General features: G+C 40.9%; 1 protein-coding gene and 1 long non-coding RNA gene across 2 annotated transcripts in view; both read left to right on the forward strand.

Annotated features, from left to right (window-relative positions):
* LOC108245697 (heparan-sulfate 6-O-sulfotransferase 3-B) overlaps nt 1–15,799 on the forward strand; it is a 31,012-nt gene extending 15,213 nt beyond the window's left edge. Inside the window, exon 2 of the mRNA XM_017432812.3 lies at nt 13,218–15,799. Within this exon, the coding sequence (XP_017288301.1) occupies nt 13,218–13,974 (757 nt within the window). The 3' untranslated portion in view covers nt 13,975–15,799. The remainder of the gene's footprint in view (nt 1–13,217) is intronic.
* LOC108245704 overlaps nt 1–19,286 on the forward strand; it is a 541,596-nt gene that overhangs the window by 106,787 nt on the left and 415,523 nt on the right. The gene's annotated exons all lie outside the window — the stretch shown is intronic.

A 19,286-nucleotide genomic window follows, 5' to 3' on the forward strand; every position in this document is an offset into this window, starting at 1 on the left:
CCAATGCTCAGTACGGCTGGGCTAAGTTTTACACATAAAAGCTGCATTTACTGATTCAGTTTAGACTAAAGTGTTGTATTTTTATTATTTTATTTCTTGCCCCCCCCCACCTCTGTGTGTGCCACATTTGCTCGTCAGCGAGCCCCGCTGCGCACGGATCGTTTGGCCCGTACTTGTCACACACGGAGATTAAATTAGCGCGTGAGCGAGAGGCAGACAAGTGAAAATGGATCCCGCTCGACCTCTTGGTCTGGAGACTGATGGGATGGGACTTCCTGCCTCGCCGCGTGGCTGGAGAGCGTCAGCTTCCTTGTTTAATGAAAAAAAAAATTAGTATTTCACACGAACCTTCCATAATATTAGTAAATTTCTGAGGTGTCGTGCGGACCTAGGTTTGGTTTTAGAGATCTACGTAAAAAGTGATTGAAATCTGTTTTACATTTGTTCACAACACCTCTCATTTGACCCATTCAATGTTTTTAGTGTAAAAAAATAAAAGGTCTTTGGCAGGGCTCCCCAACCACCACTCATATTTCAAGAAGGGACATGAAAGCATCTGGTAATGAGCTCTTCAAAGTCTGCTAAAAATGGAGCTGAATTTAAAAAACAAAACTGAAAAAAAAGGAAATATATAAATAAATCCTTACTGTACATCATAATGGCTTAGTCCGCATTTTCACAACTTGCAGGAATAATTAGTAGAATGGGTAATATGTGCCAAACACTAAATTGATAAGGGCGTTATTTCCATTATTTCTAAAGGTGATGAACAAGTAGTATCTTACCTGTTTCAGATAGATCTTTAAACAAGCTTGGTTTGGAGAAACTGATTAATTTCAACCGGATTGACGAGCTAATGGGTAGTTTAGGAACAAAGTGGATCGCTGCCCTCTTAAAACAACTCTAACCTCAAAAGTTGAGGTTCATGCCAATTTTATTTTATTTTAATTTCTTTTCTAAGTCTCTACACCACTTTCAGTTTTGTATTAATACAGTAATTTGACACAGGACTGCTTGGTTATTCGAAAAACCGGAGTTGTTTTGGCAGGTCTCCACTTTGGCCTCAGCCCCTCTCGGACTAGTCGTTTGCTCGTCAATATGATTGGAAACTAACGATTTTTCTCCAGACTGAAACTCTTTAAACAGCTATCTACAACAAGTAAGATAGTAATTGTTATTAACTTTTACATAGAAGTCCAGTTTTTTCCAAATAAATCTAAACTTTCCATTTAAGTTTCTGGTACTTTTCAGTTGAAAGTGTTCAGCTTTGTTCCCAAATGGAAGTTGGGTCAAAGTGCCACCCCCCCACCCCCCAGGAAATTGCTGGTAATTGGGTTATTCTGGAGCGTCGGAAGCCTCGGTTGTCTGTCGGGATGTGGAGGTGTTGCCACGCTGCAGAGGCAGCTTGGAAAGCCGATACTTCGTTTATGGAGCTCATTAAATTAGGATGAGTCGGGACGATTACGTTATTTTATTTTTCACTAAGGCCTCAGCCGAAAAAAAAAAATAATCATGATGTATTTTTATTTTAAAAGGATGAAATAAATAAGATTGTTGTCGATCTGCAGTTTTTTTGTATGGGCTGCTGCTTTGACGGCATAAATAGTTTCCATCAAGGCTTTTATCGTGGGCCTGATGGTGTCCTTGATGGTAGTGAGTGAATTAACAAGGCAGCTATCGATCTGCTGCTGTGAGTTTCCTCTGTAGCTTTTTTTTTTTGATGCTGATTTAGAGAGTGGGAGAGAGACAATCAGGGAGAGACGGAGAGAGGCCGATCAATAGTGTTTGGAGCTTGGCTGTGTGGAGAAAGGTGACAGGCTGCGAGTGGGGCATTGATGGATCGCCAGCAAAATGAGACTGCTTGATTTTTATTCTTTTTACCGTTTCTGCCTGGGCTTACGTCCACAAAGTCACCTGCCGGCTTGACAGGAGCTCCTGTATCCTGTCCGCTCCCTTAGATCTCCGAACGCCAAACTTTGACTCAGTCAGTCCGGTATCTAAGAACGTTTAAACGTTTCCTACTTTTTATCTTTTGAATTATGAACGACTAAAGGCAGCATCACAAACTGATAGCTGATGATGAATAGTAGCGGGTTTTGCTGCCCGAAGCTTTATCAAGAAACAATCACTGAAAAAAAAGCACAAACTATAAATCACATTTGAAGCCTGTTAAGCAAATCGTACAAAAATCGAAAGAATAAAATGTGAAAAATGTCTGTTACTCTACACAGATTTCCACTTCGTCCACACTGCTCCTGATATTTTGTTGTAAATATTTACAAATCCTAAGAAAAATGCTGACATACCCCTGCCACACCACTAGGGGGCGAGGACGACCTCATTAAAAACAACGAAGTACAGAGTAAAAGCATTCCTTGTTTGGCTGAAATGTGATTCGGTTTCCAGTCATTTTAGCTTAAGATAAAAGTGTGACGGCAAAAAATTCAGAATAAATCAGGACAGGCGCAGAAGAAGAAAAACAGTAAAAACAGCTTCGTTGTTGTTTTTGTTTCTAGAACGCAAAGTTTAAAGTGACTGGGAAACAGGCGACGGCGTCACTGTTTCTATGAAGATCTGCGTTGTCAGTCCACACAAATGCATCAGAAATAGATCTTAAAAAGCTCCATTTTTAGAAATCTGTTTTTCTCAACCCCCCAATTTTTTTTAAAGGTGGACGAGAAGCGCAAACGCAGCAGAAAATTGTTTTTAAAAAATACCCGGAGCCGCGTAGACGAGTATTATGTGAAGGTGAAGGGGTGTCTACAAACAGCACAACGTGTCACAGTTGTTGAAAATAATGATAAACAGATCTGAGAGTTATATTATCAAAAATGATTACGTTGTACTTATACTGTAGCTTCTTAAAATAAAATCTCTTGTAGAGACAGATTAGCTAGCAAACCCACTAGCTTAATCTAACTAGCTAGTGTACGGTAATTTCTGTTTTTTTTAAATTATTATTATTTCCTTATTTTTTAAAATAGTAACATAAAACATTAAAAAAAGGTTGCAGTTTTATTGTTTTTTTCACTGAGCTGTGACTGTTAGCGACTAGCTGGCGAACACCATTCGTAAGGGAGTCTCCAAAATGTATCGAAACGTTCGTGGGGGGGAAGAGGGGGGGTCTTAATTACCTTTCAGGAGTCGCAGAGGCTGGCCGACATGTCTCTTGAGTTTTGAACGTGTTCAAATAAGAAGTTTTTGTCCTGAAATAGTCGCAGAGTTGTCTTGAACTTACGGCTATAGCCCCGAATGTCCCGCTCTAAAACCCATGCCGACGATAAATATTACTCATTCAACTGTATCAAATCGTAAACCTGGGAGCGGCTGCCATGTTGGGTTCAGAGTGATCCGATGTTGGTCAACAAAAGTAATGCGCCCGGCCTAGAACAGAGTTTTGCGAGCTGTGCACTGAAACAGGCTGGGATTTTCTTAAAATTGGTTGTGGCAAAACATGGCTGCGCAGCTCTCTGGTTGCTTGGCTGAAACCCTCAAAATTTAGTAAAACTGCAACTAAAAATTTGCTTCTTTTTTTTTCATAATTTTGACTCAACGATTAGTCTCCAGTCACAAGGAGGCTAAAAGGAACTATATTACTTGTTGAAAATTATGCCTCCTTGCCTGTATTATCGTCACTCTGCCTCTTTTAGCCAGCCTTTTCCTGTCATTTAGGGCAGTTGAATTTAAACAAAACTTTGTGTTTTCTTCACATCTTCCACTTTGTTACAAATTGTAAAACACATGGCCAATCGGGCGCGTCTTCTCTGGAGAAGACGTGGTCGTGACCTTCTTAATGTGACCTCCCCTCTGTCCCTGACGCGAGTAACGGGAGAGCTTTGACATTTGCCGCTCCTCGTCAATAGGTCACGGTGAAAGCGAAGAAGCGAAACGGCGGGTTTGCATGGACGTTTATTGATCTGGCCGTCCTGTGGTTAGCTGTATCAGATAGATGATAGGCATTGGGGGGGGTGAGGGGTGGGGGGGGGACCAAGGCGCATTCATGGAGGCACAACAAAGGCCCTTTTTTTTTTTTTTCACGCCCGTCTATCTATGGCTTTCTGTACCGTCCCACAAAGATGGCTGGATAATTCACTTAGCTTCCACTGTGGATAGCTGTTATCTGTGGGTGGTGTGTCTGTCTGCGGGAGAGTGTCCTGCCATGATATGATCATAGCACTCACTTAAGTATACATCACTGCTGATTGATATCTGCTGTCTGGCTGTAATTGCTAAATTGCCGACCTTTTTAGGGCGGCTTGGCTGCGAGCTCTTGACTCAGTAACAGCTGCCTCCTCAATCAAATTTCTGTTTAGTTGTGAAGCGCGTTCCTAATCAGGGCTTTAACTAACGAGAACCACTTCCATTTAATGCCACTCCGTGGATAAAGAAAACGGGCGGGCGAAGAAAAGGAAGTCAAGGGATTATTCACCCCCAGCACAGAGGAACCATTTAGCTCTACGGTTTATAATGGACAGATGTTTACACTGGCAGGCATGATGGGGAATTCGGAGCAGGTTTCGGTGTGAAGGTCAGGGGAGGCGGGAATGTAGCAACACACTTAGCACTCCTGCCGCACAAGAAAAAGGATGGAAAATGACTAAAGACGGCAGGGATCGTATGAAAGCTTCTAAGGTGGAAGATCGGGGACATGCTCAACATCGGAACTGCTTTTAAATGCAGCCGAACAAGTTGAATATTGTTTGCTAAAAGTAGTAAAAGAAAACGGCATTAAAGCTTGTTTTCCTGTCCTCCACAGCGTAACCAGGCTGCAGAAGCCACACTTCAAACTTTGTTTGAATTCACTCGGTTGTTAGCTCATTAGTGACACCTAGCTGATTTCTACCTTATGAAGGTTTTCATGTTAAATATGACGGGAATATTTAGTTCAAGTCTCTCAAGAGTAGGTGACCGGAAAGGCACTTTCTGGAAAGATATGTTTTAATATTTCTTTGTTGAAATCAAAAAAATTAGCGGGAACTTTGTCCGTGATTGCTGAAGCAGAGGATCAATGGCTTTTAGCATTTGGTTTTTAGCAAGTTTTTTCTTTAAAGTCAGCAAAATCTCTTCATGTCTCTTCTGATGAAAGTAAAGAAACTTTATTAACTTTAGAACTTTTACTCTATTTTAAAAATAAGGTAGAAATAAAAACTTTCAGAGGGTTGCTATTGCTAACTGAATGCTCACAGATCTGTCTTCTTGACTAGCTGGAATGCTAGTTTGGGTTATTATTATTTTTTTTTAAAATAAATTTTGTTTTATTGCCTCAGACTAATGGCATAATTTGGTCATTTCTGAAGTTGTGTTCATCACTCAGCAGCCTCAGCAGTAAACTGTAGAAAAGTTGCCCCACCCAAAATCAGTGACCATAAGTACTGTGAAAGGTGCGCCACCTGAAGGGAATTACTGGGAATTGCACCCGTCTGTATTTAAGCTAATGTTCTGGTCCAATAACGTGCAGAAAAAAAGAGCGGAAGAATCAGGTTGTGAGCTCAGAGGCGCCCCCTGCAGAGCAGCAAAGGCGCTACCTGCCTCATTTAAATTCTGGACTATGGTTCTATAAATGTGTATGTATGACACATCTGAGTCTGGTGTGAGATTTTAACCCGAATCAGAAACCCAAATCACCAGAGTCTGCAGCGTTTCTGGGGATTCAGCTGTTTTTTTTTTTTTTTTTCTTTCTGGCGAGTCCGCTAACTCCGTCTGCCAGAGGACATGTAGGATCCGGGTTAATTGGGAACTTGAACTCGTGAGTCCTGATTTGGCTCATTAACCCGGGTGGGTCCGAAACCAAGCAGCTCGATTTTCAACATGGATTTCTATCAAGTCAGCATAATTAATACGTGCACGTGCAACATCACTTATAAAACAACCAAAATATCCCTTAAAACTCACACACCAGACACCATTTTAAAGCTTCAACATGTATTTTACTCAGCAGTTAGGTGGATTCCTCAAAAAGGAAAATTGCTTTTGTTTCAAATTGGATCAAGTCGACTATTTAATTGGACATGTGTGCTGTATCTGTTGGGGAATGCTGCACGGCTTTCTAACGTTACCGAGATTGCTCCGTACACTCAGACTTTTCCTCACAGGAAGCTAATAAACCGTGGAAAACAACTTGTTGGGGATCAGGAGCGAAACCTTTACACAAACGTATTTCTTCCTGGAAACAGGCGGTTCAGTCCTCGGGGTTAAATGGCGAGTTTTCCAAATGGGGCTTTCACGTAGCTGCTGACCGAAGACCCGAAGAGAAATCAAATGTCCTGCTTTTTACTTTGGGCTTTTATATTTGGTTTCTGTGCGATGCGCTGAGGTCAAAATGATCCGTGCACTCAAGATGACTGCATTCAATTTCCTTTTTTTTATATTAATGTTGCTGTCCTTCTGCTGAAAGAAAAAAGGTTAAAAAAAATTATTGAGTTTTATTTGCCCCACCACCACCCCCCACCACCACCTTCTTCCTGATATGCCGGCCGTCACTGAAATCAATAGATAAGAGAGAAAGCTGTGTTTGTCGGTTGAAAGGTTTCCTCGCAGAGAGGTTACTGCAATTTTATTTNTGTGGCAGATCCGAGTGATTCAGAGACAAGAAAGATGCTGGGGGTGGGGGGGTGGGGACAACAACTTCATTACGAGGGATGGGCAGGAGCAAATTGGTGCGACAAAAACAAGAATAATTCCACGTTTTGCAGGATATTAAACTGTTTCCACGCTTGGTTTGGGCTCGTTCCTGTGTCATTATTCTCTAACGTCCTCAAGACGCGCCCAATAATGTTTTTCCATTTAAACCCTAATCAGAATTTATCTGCGCTCGATGTACTCCCTCCGCTGTGTTGCGTTTCTCTTCCCACTCATGTTTTCTCCTCTCCGCCGCGGCAGGATATGAGACATTTAATGTATGGTTTCATCCTCCTTCGCGGCGTTTCGCCAGACGTTTTTTTTCTTTTCCATCCGCCGTCGTAATCATTCAGAGCACACGCAGGTGCCGTCTACACTCGAAGGAGCGGGTCTTAGACGAGAACAACGGAAATAAAAGGCATTTTAAAAGAAAGAAGTGGCGAGGAGTGTTTACGCCCATAAACTGATCAGGACAAAGAATACGGGAGACAAACTCTTAGGCTGCCATCTTTAAACTCAAATCTAACACCTATGAATCAACTCTATCCTGTCGACTCGTTTTTTGTTTTTTTTTTATGTGCCACAGTTCCAACCTCCTTTCTGACAAAAGTGGCCCAACAGACACTCTTGAGTGTCTCTAGTGCAGTGACTTGTTTTAGACCGGGAAAATTGTTTCCTATCAAACGTTGTGACCCTCCAGAAGCCCTCGTAACTGAAGAGAGGCAGAGGAGCCCTTGTAACTTGAAGTCCATTTGACCCGAAGGCCACAGGAGGGTTAAAACGGACAAGGAAAGATCAGGAAATTTTCCAAAGATACATGACCCCCAAACCTCGTTGTTCAAGCCAAAATGAATGTTTTATTTTGTTTATTTGTTCTGGTGGCACAGGTGTTCAAGGTTTTTTTTTGCACCCCAGGTGATTGCTTGTGGGCGTGATCGTATGTTATGTATTGGGATACAGGCATATCGAGGAAGTGGTTGGGTGAGGTGTTTTGCAAACTTTTCTGTTGACCATCTGTCTTAGGTATTGTCATTTTAGACCAGTAATTTAAACGTCATTTTTCATCATTCGTGTATTTTTTGAAGTTGAAAATAAATATGAAGTATGAAGACACAAGTGGGGCTCATCATGGCGTATTGGAGACGCGTCACAGTTTTAAAACCTACCCAGCCAGTAGCGGCTAAATTAATGGATCGAAGTCGCTACAATTTAGTCAACAGAAAAGCTTGTGGGCGCCCGCTGCGTTGTTTGATCATGCATCAGAACAATGAAGAGGATTTGTGGATGGACCTTTTGGAGTAACAAAGCCAAGCGGATAATTTTGTCACGTCTGGATGTTCTTCTTGGATGAGTTATTGGAAGCGCAACGGCTGATTGCAGCCATGGAGGAACGTAACGCAACCCGCGCACCAGAAGCGGTAGGACACGCTGAATCATTCTGTGTATGCTGGAAGTTTTGAACACAGTGCGGAAGTGTCATCGCTTGTCCATTGGGGACATTTGTTTGGTTTGTGTTGCGTGCGTGGCTGTGCTTTATTTGGAAAACAGGAGGAACCTGCTCTGAGTTTGACAGCTTGTGACGATGTGGATGCTGCGTGTTGGTTGGAAAAAAGAAAAGCGTTGACTGTGATTGGTCTTTCAAGTTATAAAATCATGTGATGCTAAGTTTGATGCATGTAAAACGTGATAATGAGTGAAATAAAAGGTGCCGAATATGAGCTGGAAGAAAAAAGATCTGCAAAACTGACGGTTAAAGCGCTTTCGTATAAAATCGAAACTTTGCAGAAGGAACGACAATATTACGTGAATAAAATTAAAGGGTTATCACGTGACATTAAAGAGCTGATGAAAAATGATGACAATGCAAAAGATGTGCAGCTCAACTTGGAAAAATTTAATAATCTGTATGAAAATGCAAAAGCAGCCCATAATTCCTTTGTTTTCTTGATTCCTAAGGATGAGCAAGTTACTCATATTGACTGGTTTGGACACATAACAAAATGTAATACAGATTTTGTTGAAGATGTGAAACAGTGGCTTCTTGAAATTAAAAGACCTTTTGTGAGAAAAGGTGATGAAGCTGTGATTGTCCCTACTGTTGCTACTGCAGAGGTACCGGCTTCTTCTGAGATTGTTTTATCCAAGGAGATAGTTTATTCCACAAATAATCAAAATAACACTTCAAAATCCTCAAAGCACCGTACGTCAGCATCTGACATTCAAGATGAAATCCAATCAGGTGACAGTGTTTCAAATGTTGAAAGTAGGAGAAGTAAAGGAAGTTTTACAGGTTCAAACTTGAGAGTTTCCAGTGCAGCATCAGCATGGAGAGTGGCTGAAGCTGAAGCTGCTGCACTGATTGTAAGGCAAAAACTGCTTAAAGATAAACATGCTTTGGAGCACAGTTAAGGAGACAACGGGAGCAGCTAGAGCTGGAAACAAATATAGCTGCTACAGTTGCAAAAATGAAAGTTCTGGGAGGTTCCAAAGGATCCAGCATTAAAAGCAAATTATCAGAAATGTTTGATGGTATGGAGTTGTATGTTGAAAAAGGAAGAAAGGAGAGTAAAGTGTTGGATGCAAGAGTAGATGATCCTGTGCAAGAAGACCATGTGCATATCTTACAGGAGCATGATGTTGTAGATTCACATACTCTCTTTCCTGCAAGCAGAGTCACAATTCAGTCTCAGACTCTTTCTGCAGTTCCTTTAACATACCAGTCAAACACCGGTCATGAAGAGCAATGTAACATTTTATCTGTCATGAGTAAGCAAAATGAACTGACTGCTTTATTAATCCAACAGCAAGGTTTTTCCTCTCTACCTAAGAAGGAGATCCCAGTTTTTGATGGAGATCCACTTCAATATCAGACTTTCATTAAATCTTTCAAACACAATATTGAAAGTAGAAATAAAAATCCTGGAGACTGTCTTTATTATTTGGAACAACATACATTAGGACAATCCAGAGAACTTGTAAGGAGTTGCCTGCATATGGCTTCAGAGAGAGGATTCAGTAAGGCAAAGTCTCTATTAAAGCAGCATTTTGGTAATGAACACTAGCATCACAATGGCATATATGAACAAAGCTCTTTCTTGGTCTTCAAAAAACCGAAGACACAAAAGCTCTACAAGCATACACTATATTCCTCAGAGGTTGTTGTAATGCTATGGAAGATCTCAGTAATTTGAATGAGCTTGATATGCCTGCAAGTATGCTTGCTATAATATAGAAGTTACCTTACAGTCTGAGAGATAAATGGAGGCCAATAGTCTGTGATTTTCATGAGAGAATTAATCGACAAGCCACATTTAAGGATATGGTGGATTTTCTGAAAAAGCAAGTGAAAATTGCATCTGACCCAGTGTTCAGGGATATCAGAGATGTATGCACGATAAACGAGGACACAAGAAAGCCTAAGTTACCTGTTCCTGCAAGATTCAAAGAAAGTTCTTTTGCTACATTTGTGACAGCATCTGAAAAGGAAAGGACCACAGAAGTAAAGAATTGCTTGTTTTGCAGAGGTGATCATACCTTAGAAAAATGTCAAGAGTTGGAAAAGAAAACACACAAAGACAAAATCACTTTTCAAAAAGAAAATGGAGTGTGTTTTGGATGTCTTTGTAAAGGATACATTAGCAAAGACTGTAGAAAGTGCCTCAGTTGCAAAATATGTGGTTTAAAACATCCTCAAATGCTACACGTCTTTCAAAGAAAGATTAATAAAGAACAAGATACAAAGGAACAGGCCCAAGACCATGCTGTGGTCTCTATACAAACAAGTGCTCTTACAGGGGCCGGTAGAAACGAATTTAAACTTTCAATAATGCCTGTGAAAGTTAAGGTCAAGAAAGGACATGCAGTAGTGTATACCTATGCATTTTTAGACGCAGGTAGCGCTGCATCATTCTGCATAGTGAAGCTGATGAATAATCTGAACATTCAAGGAAGGAGATCTAACATCATGCTAAGAACTATGGGACAAAATAAAGCTGTTGAAACAAATATTGTTTCAGATCTAGAAGGACTAGGACCTTCTAAAAGAAACCTTCTAAGGAAGATCAGCAATTTTTGGATAAAGTTTCCAATTCTGCCAAACTACACGATGGTCATTATTATATTGAACTCCCATTTAAACATTCAAAAGTCTGCATGCCAGATAACAGAAGTGTTGCTGTGCAACGCCTCCAGAATTCGAAGAAAACATTTTTGAAGAGCTCTTCTTTTCTGCAGGGCAACTTCATGTCAGACATGATCTCTAAAGGTTATGCAGAAAAGGTACCAGATAGCAACATGGAGCGTATCGATGGCAGGAAATGGTATTTACCACATCATGGTGTTGGGCATCCACAAAAGAAGAAACTTGGGAGTGGTGTTCGATTGTGGAGCCACATACCAAGGAGTGTCATTAAATAGTCAGCTCTTACAGGGACCTGACTTGACCAGTATGTTAATTAGAGTTCTAACTAGAACCTGTTGTCATCGCTGCAGACATCGAAGCAATGTTCTACCAGGTCAAAGTACCAGAAGAGGATCGAGACGTGTTAAGGTTCCTCTGGTGGCCCGGTGGAGATTACACTCAAGGCATCGTTGAATATAGGATGACAGTACATGTTTTAGGAGCATCATCATCTCCCAGTTGTGCAAACTATGCTTTAAGGAAATGTGCTGACAATCATAAACAACAGTTTAGTCTTCAAGCTAGGGATACAATCATGAACAACTTTTATGTTGATGATTGTTTTGGCATACCCAGGAAGTGGTTGGGTGAGGGGTTTCGCAAACTTTTCTGTTGACCGTCAGTCTTAGGTATCGTCATTTTAGATCAATAATTTAAACGTCATTTTGCATCATTTGTGTATTCTTTGAAGTTGAAAATAAATATGAAGTATGAAGACACAAGTGGGGCTCATCATGGCGTATTGGAGACGCGTCACAGTTTTAAAACCTACCCAGCCAGTAGCGGCTAAATTAATGGATCGAAGTCGCTACACTTGTCATTAAAACAAGGGAAAAGTTATGTCCGACAATCAGTTGCTTAAGAAACTAATTATTCTGTTGACAAAGAAAACACATTAGTTGAAGCCAGGGGTGTTTAACCCTGGCCCTTGAGTGCCAACATCCTGTGTGCAAACCTGATTCAGGGGATAAATCACCTCTTCATGTTCTGCAGAAGCCAGTTAATGACACACTGATTCAAATCAGGTGTGTTGGAGTAGAGGAACAAGTAAAACATGCAGGATGGTGGCCCTCGAGGACCAGGGTTTACCACCTCTGGTCTAAGTTTAGAATTTGTTTTCAAGCAGGTTTTTTTTTTTTTTTAAAGCAGAATCGGTCATTTTTGAGGAGAGTTGGTGAGAGTTTTTGGCTTTTTGGACAGCCAAGTTAGAGGAGTGGGCCAACATTTTACAGGCCACAATCAAACAACTTGAACCAACTCAGTGTGATGGAGATGTGTTGCACTATGTGAGGCAAATAATGGTCACCAAATACTGTTTTTCTGACCCCCCAATATAATAAAAGTAAACTGCATCGCCTAATGGTGTGTTCCTGTAGTACTGGGAAATGGGAATTTCCAAGTTCCTCATCGTGGGAGCAACTCCGACTACCCCCCAAGTTAGGTTTCCAATATGGCTGCCACTCGCAAGTTTCGAAAGTAAACGCCGTTATATTTACTGGTAACATTCGTTCTTTAAGTTTTCACATTTAATCGCTCGTACAGCCGGTACTTTTTAATGTGTATATAGAAAGTATTAAAACGTGTTCCGCGAGTGGAGCGTGTATCTGTTTAGTAAGATCTCCTATTCAGAAACTGCAAGAAAAATAAGAGCTTCGGCGCTGGCGTCCATCTTGTTTCCGACTCTCACCGAACGGGACGGCCGGAACGCGGCGAGGTGGGAAATCACGCCACTCCGACTTCCCGGCTACGAGTTCGGATGTAAATGGAGCGAAACTGGAGGCCCACCCGCGCCGTCATCACACGGCCTAATCAGCATCTCGATACGGCGCACGTGTGCGGTGGACGGATTAACCCGGCGAAGGAGAGGCGCTCACTGACACGGGTTTACCCAAACTTGTGAACAATACGTGAGAGGAAAAAAGGCGTGCTGAGTTCACAGAATAACTCGTGAAAAACGGGAGCAGAAGCAAAAACTTTGCTTTCATGTTTCTGTTTAGTATAATGAACGAACAAAATGAACAATGTAAAGTTTTATTAACTACAGTTTGCATAAAACTCGATCAAACTGACATGACTGGAGTTGTTTTAGGACAAAGACTAGCCATTAGCTGGTCATAATGACCTTTCTACAACAGGTAACATATTACCTGACCCTAACCTTTACAGAAACCATCATTTCAAAAGAATTTAAAGGAGCACTTTGACATTTAAAAAAGTACACGCTAGCTTTTCTTTCTGTAAGTGGAAGTGGAGGTTTTTTGTCCTTGCTGACCTTGAAATGTGCTTTTTTTTAATGTTTATTTGTGTGTTAGATAAGATCAGGTAATAAGTTACAGAGTGATAAATGTGGCTTCACTGTTAGCAGTCAGATGTCAACCATCACTCTTGTTTGTTTTTCTGGTTTTTTGCGTCCCTGCAGGAATTTCTACTACATAACTATGCTCCGTGACCCGGTGTCACGCTACCTCAGCGAGTGGAAGCACGTGCAGCGCGGGGCGACGTGGAAAACGGCGCTCCACATGTGTGACGGCCGGCCCCCCACTCAGGACGAGCTCCCCGCCTGCTACAGCGGCGACGACTGGACAGGCGTGTCGCTCGCGGACTTCATGAACTGCCCCTCCAACCTCGCCAACAACCGGCAGGTGCGCATGCTGGCCGACCTCAGCCTGGTGGGCTGCTACAACGTGTCCTCCATGGGCGAGGCGGAGCGCGGCCGCGTGCTCCTCGCCAGCGCCAAGGCCAACCTGCGCAACATGGCCTTCTTTGGCCTGACGGAGTTCCAGCGCAAGACGCAGTACCTGTTCGAGAGGACGTTCGGCCTGCGCTTCATCCGGGCCTTCACCCAGATCAACAGCACACGCGCCGCCAGCGTGGGCATCAGCGGCGAGGTGCGCCGGCGCATCGGCGGCCTCAACGCCCTCGACGTGGAGCTGTACGAGTACGCCAAGGAGCTGTTCCTGCGGCGCTACCAGTACAACCGCCAGCGGCAGCACCAGGAGGAGCGCCTGAGGAGGCGGCAGGAGAGGCAGCAGCGGCACAGGAACTATCTGGTAGAGCTGTGGAGACTGGGCGGAGGAGGAGGAGGAGGATCGGAGGAGGACGAGGACGAGGAGGTGAAAGTGCTGGAGGGAGTAGTCACCACCGAGGATTACAGCAGCCAGGTGGTGCGGTGGTGAGAACACTGGCGCTTTTCAGTTTCCTCTCAGCCAGGACCTCCTGCCGCCACCGGCTCCCAGCGCCGGACGGTGTCTTAATATTTACGATGGATGTATTTGTCACGGCGACACAAACATTTTGTATTTGTCTGTTTTCTTATGGCTTTTTTTTTGTTTGTTTGTTTTTGGCACTGCAGTTGTGAATGTGTGTTATTTATTCATTAGCAAGTGCTTTGAATGTCCTCGAATCAGAGAAAATGTTCCTTAAGTTCAGGGAAAACAACAACAACAAAAAAAAAGAAATCAGGATTTTTCAGTGTCATGTCTGTGATCTAGCGCCGTGTCGGTCAGTGAAACCCTCGTCGTGACTCTGTGGCGTTCGGCTCCAGAAGGAGTGTCGAAGCACAAACTTTGGCGAACCGCAGCGTTATTTCTTCTTCTTCTTCGTCTTCTTCCTGAGCAAGGAAATAGTCCAGGCAATTTCTCACAGGAAATGTGTTCGATAAATTAAAAATGAGAAAAAAAGAATTCCGCAGCATCCGGCGCACGTGTCCACGCACGGGTTTCGTTTTCACACCGTCCTATCTCGCTGTAAAAGAAAAAAAAAAAAATCTTTAATCTTAAGCGCCGACTTCATCCTCATTCACGCACGGGCGAGATACTCTGACGCACGCTGATTGGTTTCTTCTTTTTTTTTTTTTTCTGTTCGCGGCGAGGACGAGGGGAGCAGCAGGCCTGAAAGACAAGCTGTCAGAGGCAGTTCAGGCACTCTTTTATCACAGTGACAGAACATTGGTGTTTGTACCATTAGGGCATTGATCACTGGGCTCTTTGCTTTTCAAATTGATCATTTAAACTTCAATTGGCTGTGACTCCGCCGCAGCAGAAAATAGAAGAAGGCTGAAGGCTTTCTTTTCTCTTCTTTCCTTTCCTAATTTGAGAACCATACAGCTCGACGGACGCTCCGGTAGAAAAAAAAACACAAAAAAACAAAGCAGGTTTAACAAATTTCCACAGACAGCAGCCCCTTTAAAAGTTAGGTGCTGGGGTGATTGCCTAATATTAATATCCTTGTTCTGGAGCTCGTGATACACACTTCCTGACAGCTCTGTGATTCGCTTCGGAGGAGGGGAAACGCACAAGGAAAAAAAAAAGAAATATCCACTGACGGTAATAGCTTTTCCATTCCCAGCTGTCGACTCCACTCGCGCAGCATGTACAAACGAAACATTTTATAAATCCACGATAACAAGTCTGAAGTTTCACCGCCTGCTCGGAGCAAAGATAGTCATCTTAAAACGAAGACGAACAAAATAAAAGCTTCGTTTACGGAGGGAGACGGTGTCAGGGGGAGAGTGTTTGTTCCATTTGATGACAATAAATTGATCTCCAAAAATATAATACTTTGGTTTTAGGAGGCTTTAACACCCTCTCCAAATATTCTGACATTTTTCTCTTTTTTTTAAAATCCTTTTTGGGCAAATTGTTGCCGAGGAATTGGTGCCGTGACTTTACATCGACTTTACATCGAACAGACTCCGGTAAAACAGACTCCGGTAAAAACCGGTCTTTCATGGGTTTTCTTACTGAACGTGGAGACAGCGTTCAAAATTGTTTTGTCCAAAATATATATATATTACAACAAACCACACAAAGTTTCTTTTTCTTGTCATTTTAAAGTTTTAGCTAATATGGCAAATATTGTGCACTAAACAAATATGTATAAAAAAAAACCAGAAATTAAAATAGAGATGGAAAATGTGTTCACGTCATAGTTTTGAATGTATTTATTCTTTTTCTATCCAATCTCAGTATTTCAGAAACAGCTAATAAAAGTTAACATATGTCCAAGGGTAAACGTCTCGTCTGCTCTACCCTCAAAAATGGTGTTTATATTTTTTTCTTCATTGCCACGATTCTCACAAAAACGCTGAAATACCCATCCCGTGCCACCAGGTGGCGAGAATGTCCACAATAATGACATTAATTAATCTGGCTTCATTATTGACTTGTCAAACTACGGAGAAAGAACATTTATAACTCATCGACCATGAGGTCTAGAGATGTGACCGGAACCTGGAAGTTAAAGCCGGAACAGGATACAAGTTTTAAGTCCCGTCCCCTCCATGTGAACAAATGGGATATTACTTTTATTAAAAATAGACGCTTCAGATCTGTGTTTTTTTTTTAGGGATCAACTTTTGTTGAGTCACATAGTTCTTACCTTGCTGTTGTTTCTTTAAATATTAATTTGAGCTGTAATAAGTTATTTAAAGCTTAATTCTCTGCGCTCTCACGGTTTATAAAGTACTAACTAGTGATAACTATCAGAACATCACTTAAAGATTAACTGGACTACAGTAGCAACTCCTGACAGATTTCTGAGGAGGTATGATTGTTGTGAGAACAAATATAATTCCTCGGGTAAATTAATTTAATATTTATTGTTGAAGTGACATATCTGTCCTAATGTCTTTTTTTTTGGCTTCATAAACCACATTCTGAGTGTTACAGACAGCATAAATTCACAAAGTTTCAAACACAAACAATGAGGAAACGTCAGCTCAGCTTTTCTGTTTAGTCCTGCTCCTGTCGGCCATCTTTCTCTTCTGATTAAGATTTTTTAACTCCTGTGTCAACGCAAAGAATCTTAACCGAATAAATAAAAATTAAAGCACCCATCCCTCTTTCCCATGAAAAAATACAGCATTAGAGGAAACTGAGCTTTTAGATATTGAGATAAACAGATCTGAAACATAAATGATGCTGGGCTCTGCTGCTTTTTGACCAGAGAAAATTCAAATATCACCAGTTCTTGTGGGAGTCAACTCCTTCTGCAGTTAACGTTACAATCAAACATAGACATGCTGATATTTTATTGCTTCATTAACAAGATAGGCTTCTTGTTTATCAACAGCTGCCGTTGCTAAGTAGCCATCTTAGCAACGGAACAATGTTGCTAAGATGGCTGCTTATATAACCTGTAGATAATTCCCCTCATCGGAAGAAACCAGTGTAATGACTTCTTCCTGAAGGTCCTAGCTGTTTTGTTTCCATTTTTCTTCATTCGTCTGACAACAAAAGGGAAATCCTCTCAACAACAACAGCCAAGCAGGAGCTATGTTGACTTTGAACATAACAGCTAGCTTAACATAGCTGTATAAGCCGGGGAGAGCTGTGTGACATGTATGATGAAAGCAAGATGGTGGGATGCATTGGAAAGCCTGTTTTGAGGGCTTCAGGAGGGTTAAAGTCCTATGTCCCTACTGCACAGACTCTGGTTCCAAAAATACATCACGACAGCTCCTATAAACCGGGTCCTGCTGGCTTCAATTCCCAACCAAAAGAAAAGGCAGGAAAATGACATCTAATATACTCAATATATGGTTAGTTTGGCTTGGCAAAAAATCCCCCATAAACCGTTTTTTAACTTTTATAGATATATATACATGTTAATTTTTCCTCTTATATATATATATATAATATATAATATATAATAATATATATTTTTATTTTCACCAAAAACTGCACTTGTGTGTAAATGACAGGAGAAAATGGAGAAAATCTGTTTTTACAAATATCTGGCGTGTCATGAAAAATGACAAACTCACAAAAACTTGTTATTTAATAATAATAATGATAGTAATAATTATTCGGTGAGTGGTTCTTAGTGATGTGATGTTTGTATCGACTGGCATTAGTAAAATTTTTTCTTAAAAACACCCAATATTTAAAAAGTAGTTCAAATTTATTTGACATTTTACTTGATTTTAAGTTTCTCCCAGCTCATAACACTAAGTCACTTTGTTTTGTGCCTCATAGATGTAAAAAAAAAGGATTTCAATTATTTGTAATTTGTTGGATTAATTTCATTTTAGTGCTGGATAATAGAAAGGTTAGATACATTTTAAAGGGTATTATTTGTTCCTAAAATCCCACAAATTTGAAATAATTATAATTTAAAAGCAGTTAATCCAGAAACGTGTTTAGCCGTCCCCAGGGGCGTCACTAGGTTCTAAGGACAAGGGGGGCTTAGCCCCCAGGAGATGCACAGGATGTGAGCAAACGTAGTGGGCGAGAACAAAATTTCTCAAACAGCTAACAAAACCTGAGTTGCTTTTCCACATTTTTGGACACATTTAACAGATACCTTACGGTGTAAACGTTTTAAGCAACCAAATATATTTTTATTCAGAACATCAACAAACAGGAAATATGTTTACAGTTTTAACAAGAAAAATGAACATTTTTTAATTTTTATTTTGTGAATTGAATATTACTATATTGTATTAAATGCCAGCTGGTGTATACCCAGTTATGAAGTCTAACTGTGACTTTATATATTATATAAAATCTCTCAGTTGTTCCACAACACTGATTTAGATTAACTGACACAAGAATGCTTCTGTAGAAAATATGAACAAGTGGAATGGATTTGATAACGACGCACCAAAGAGGATCTCTACCTTACACTGTAAAGAAAAAGAAAACTGACAGATTTATGATCATATATTTGAGTTAATAATGAAATAATATATGGTTATTTATTTAAACTCATATTCTGGCCACACTATATTGAATTTTTGAAAAAAAAAATAAAAAAATTTTGACACCAAAATTATTTAGGGGGGCTTGAAAACATTTTAGGGGGGGCTGAAGCCCCCCTAAAACAGGCCTAGTGACACCCCTGCCCGTCCCATACATTTGAAAAAACAAAAGATCTAATTTTTATTTTCGAGTAGCATTTTCCTACTTTAACTTGATGAATGTTGCGTTCACAATACTTAAAAGTCAAAACAGCAACAGCAAATTATTATCGTACATTAAAAATTTCACATAATTAAATAAAAGAGGTAATTATAGCCTGTTGGTAAGTGGAAAATCTGTTTCTTCAAGTGGAGGTTGGAGAGGATTTTAACATAAATGGACCTAACTAAATAAAGAAGCATCACTGTTAAATATTAGAGCTAATATTTCTTAATGATAACTCTGAAACTTCAAGCAAAGACTAATGAAGACACAGTGAAGCTCAGGGTTTATAGAGCCGATGCCTGATTAAAAATAAATAATTAATGCGGCCGGTTTATTAACTCGTCCGACTGTGTTATATCGTTAGTGCATTTGTATCTGCGATGCAGTGCTTTAATAAGCCGGGCCAGTTAAATGCGTGACTCACAGCATTCCCGGTAAAAAGATGGATAATTATTAACTGTCCTTGGCTGAACTCTAGTCAGGGGAAATCTTGTGAACACAATATTTTCTCTGAGCTCAGTTACAAACCGCGGGGCTGGATGCTGTGCGCTATCTCTGTCGGTTAAAAGGTAATCGTTTTT

The sequence above is a fragment of the Kryptolebias marmoratus genome, linkage group LG23 (genome assembly GCF_001649575.2).
Source record: "Kryptolebias marmoratus isolate JLee-2015 linkage group LG23, ASM164957v2, whole genome shotgun sequence".
Lineage (NCBI taxonomy): Eukaryota > Metazoa > Chordata > Actinopteri > Cyprinodontiformes > Rivulidae > Kryptolebias > Kryptolebias marmoratus.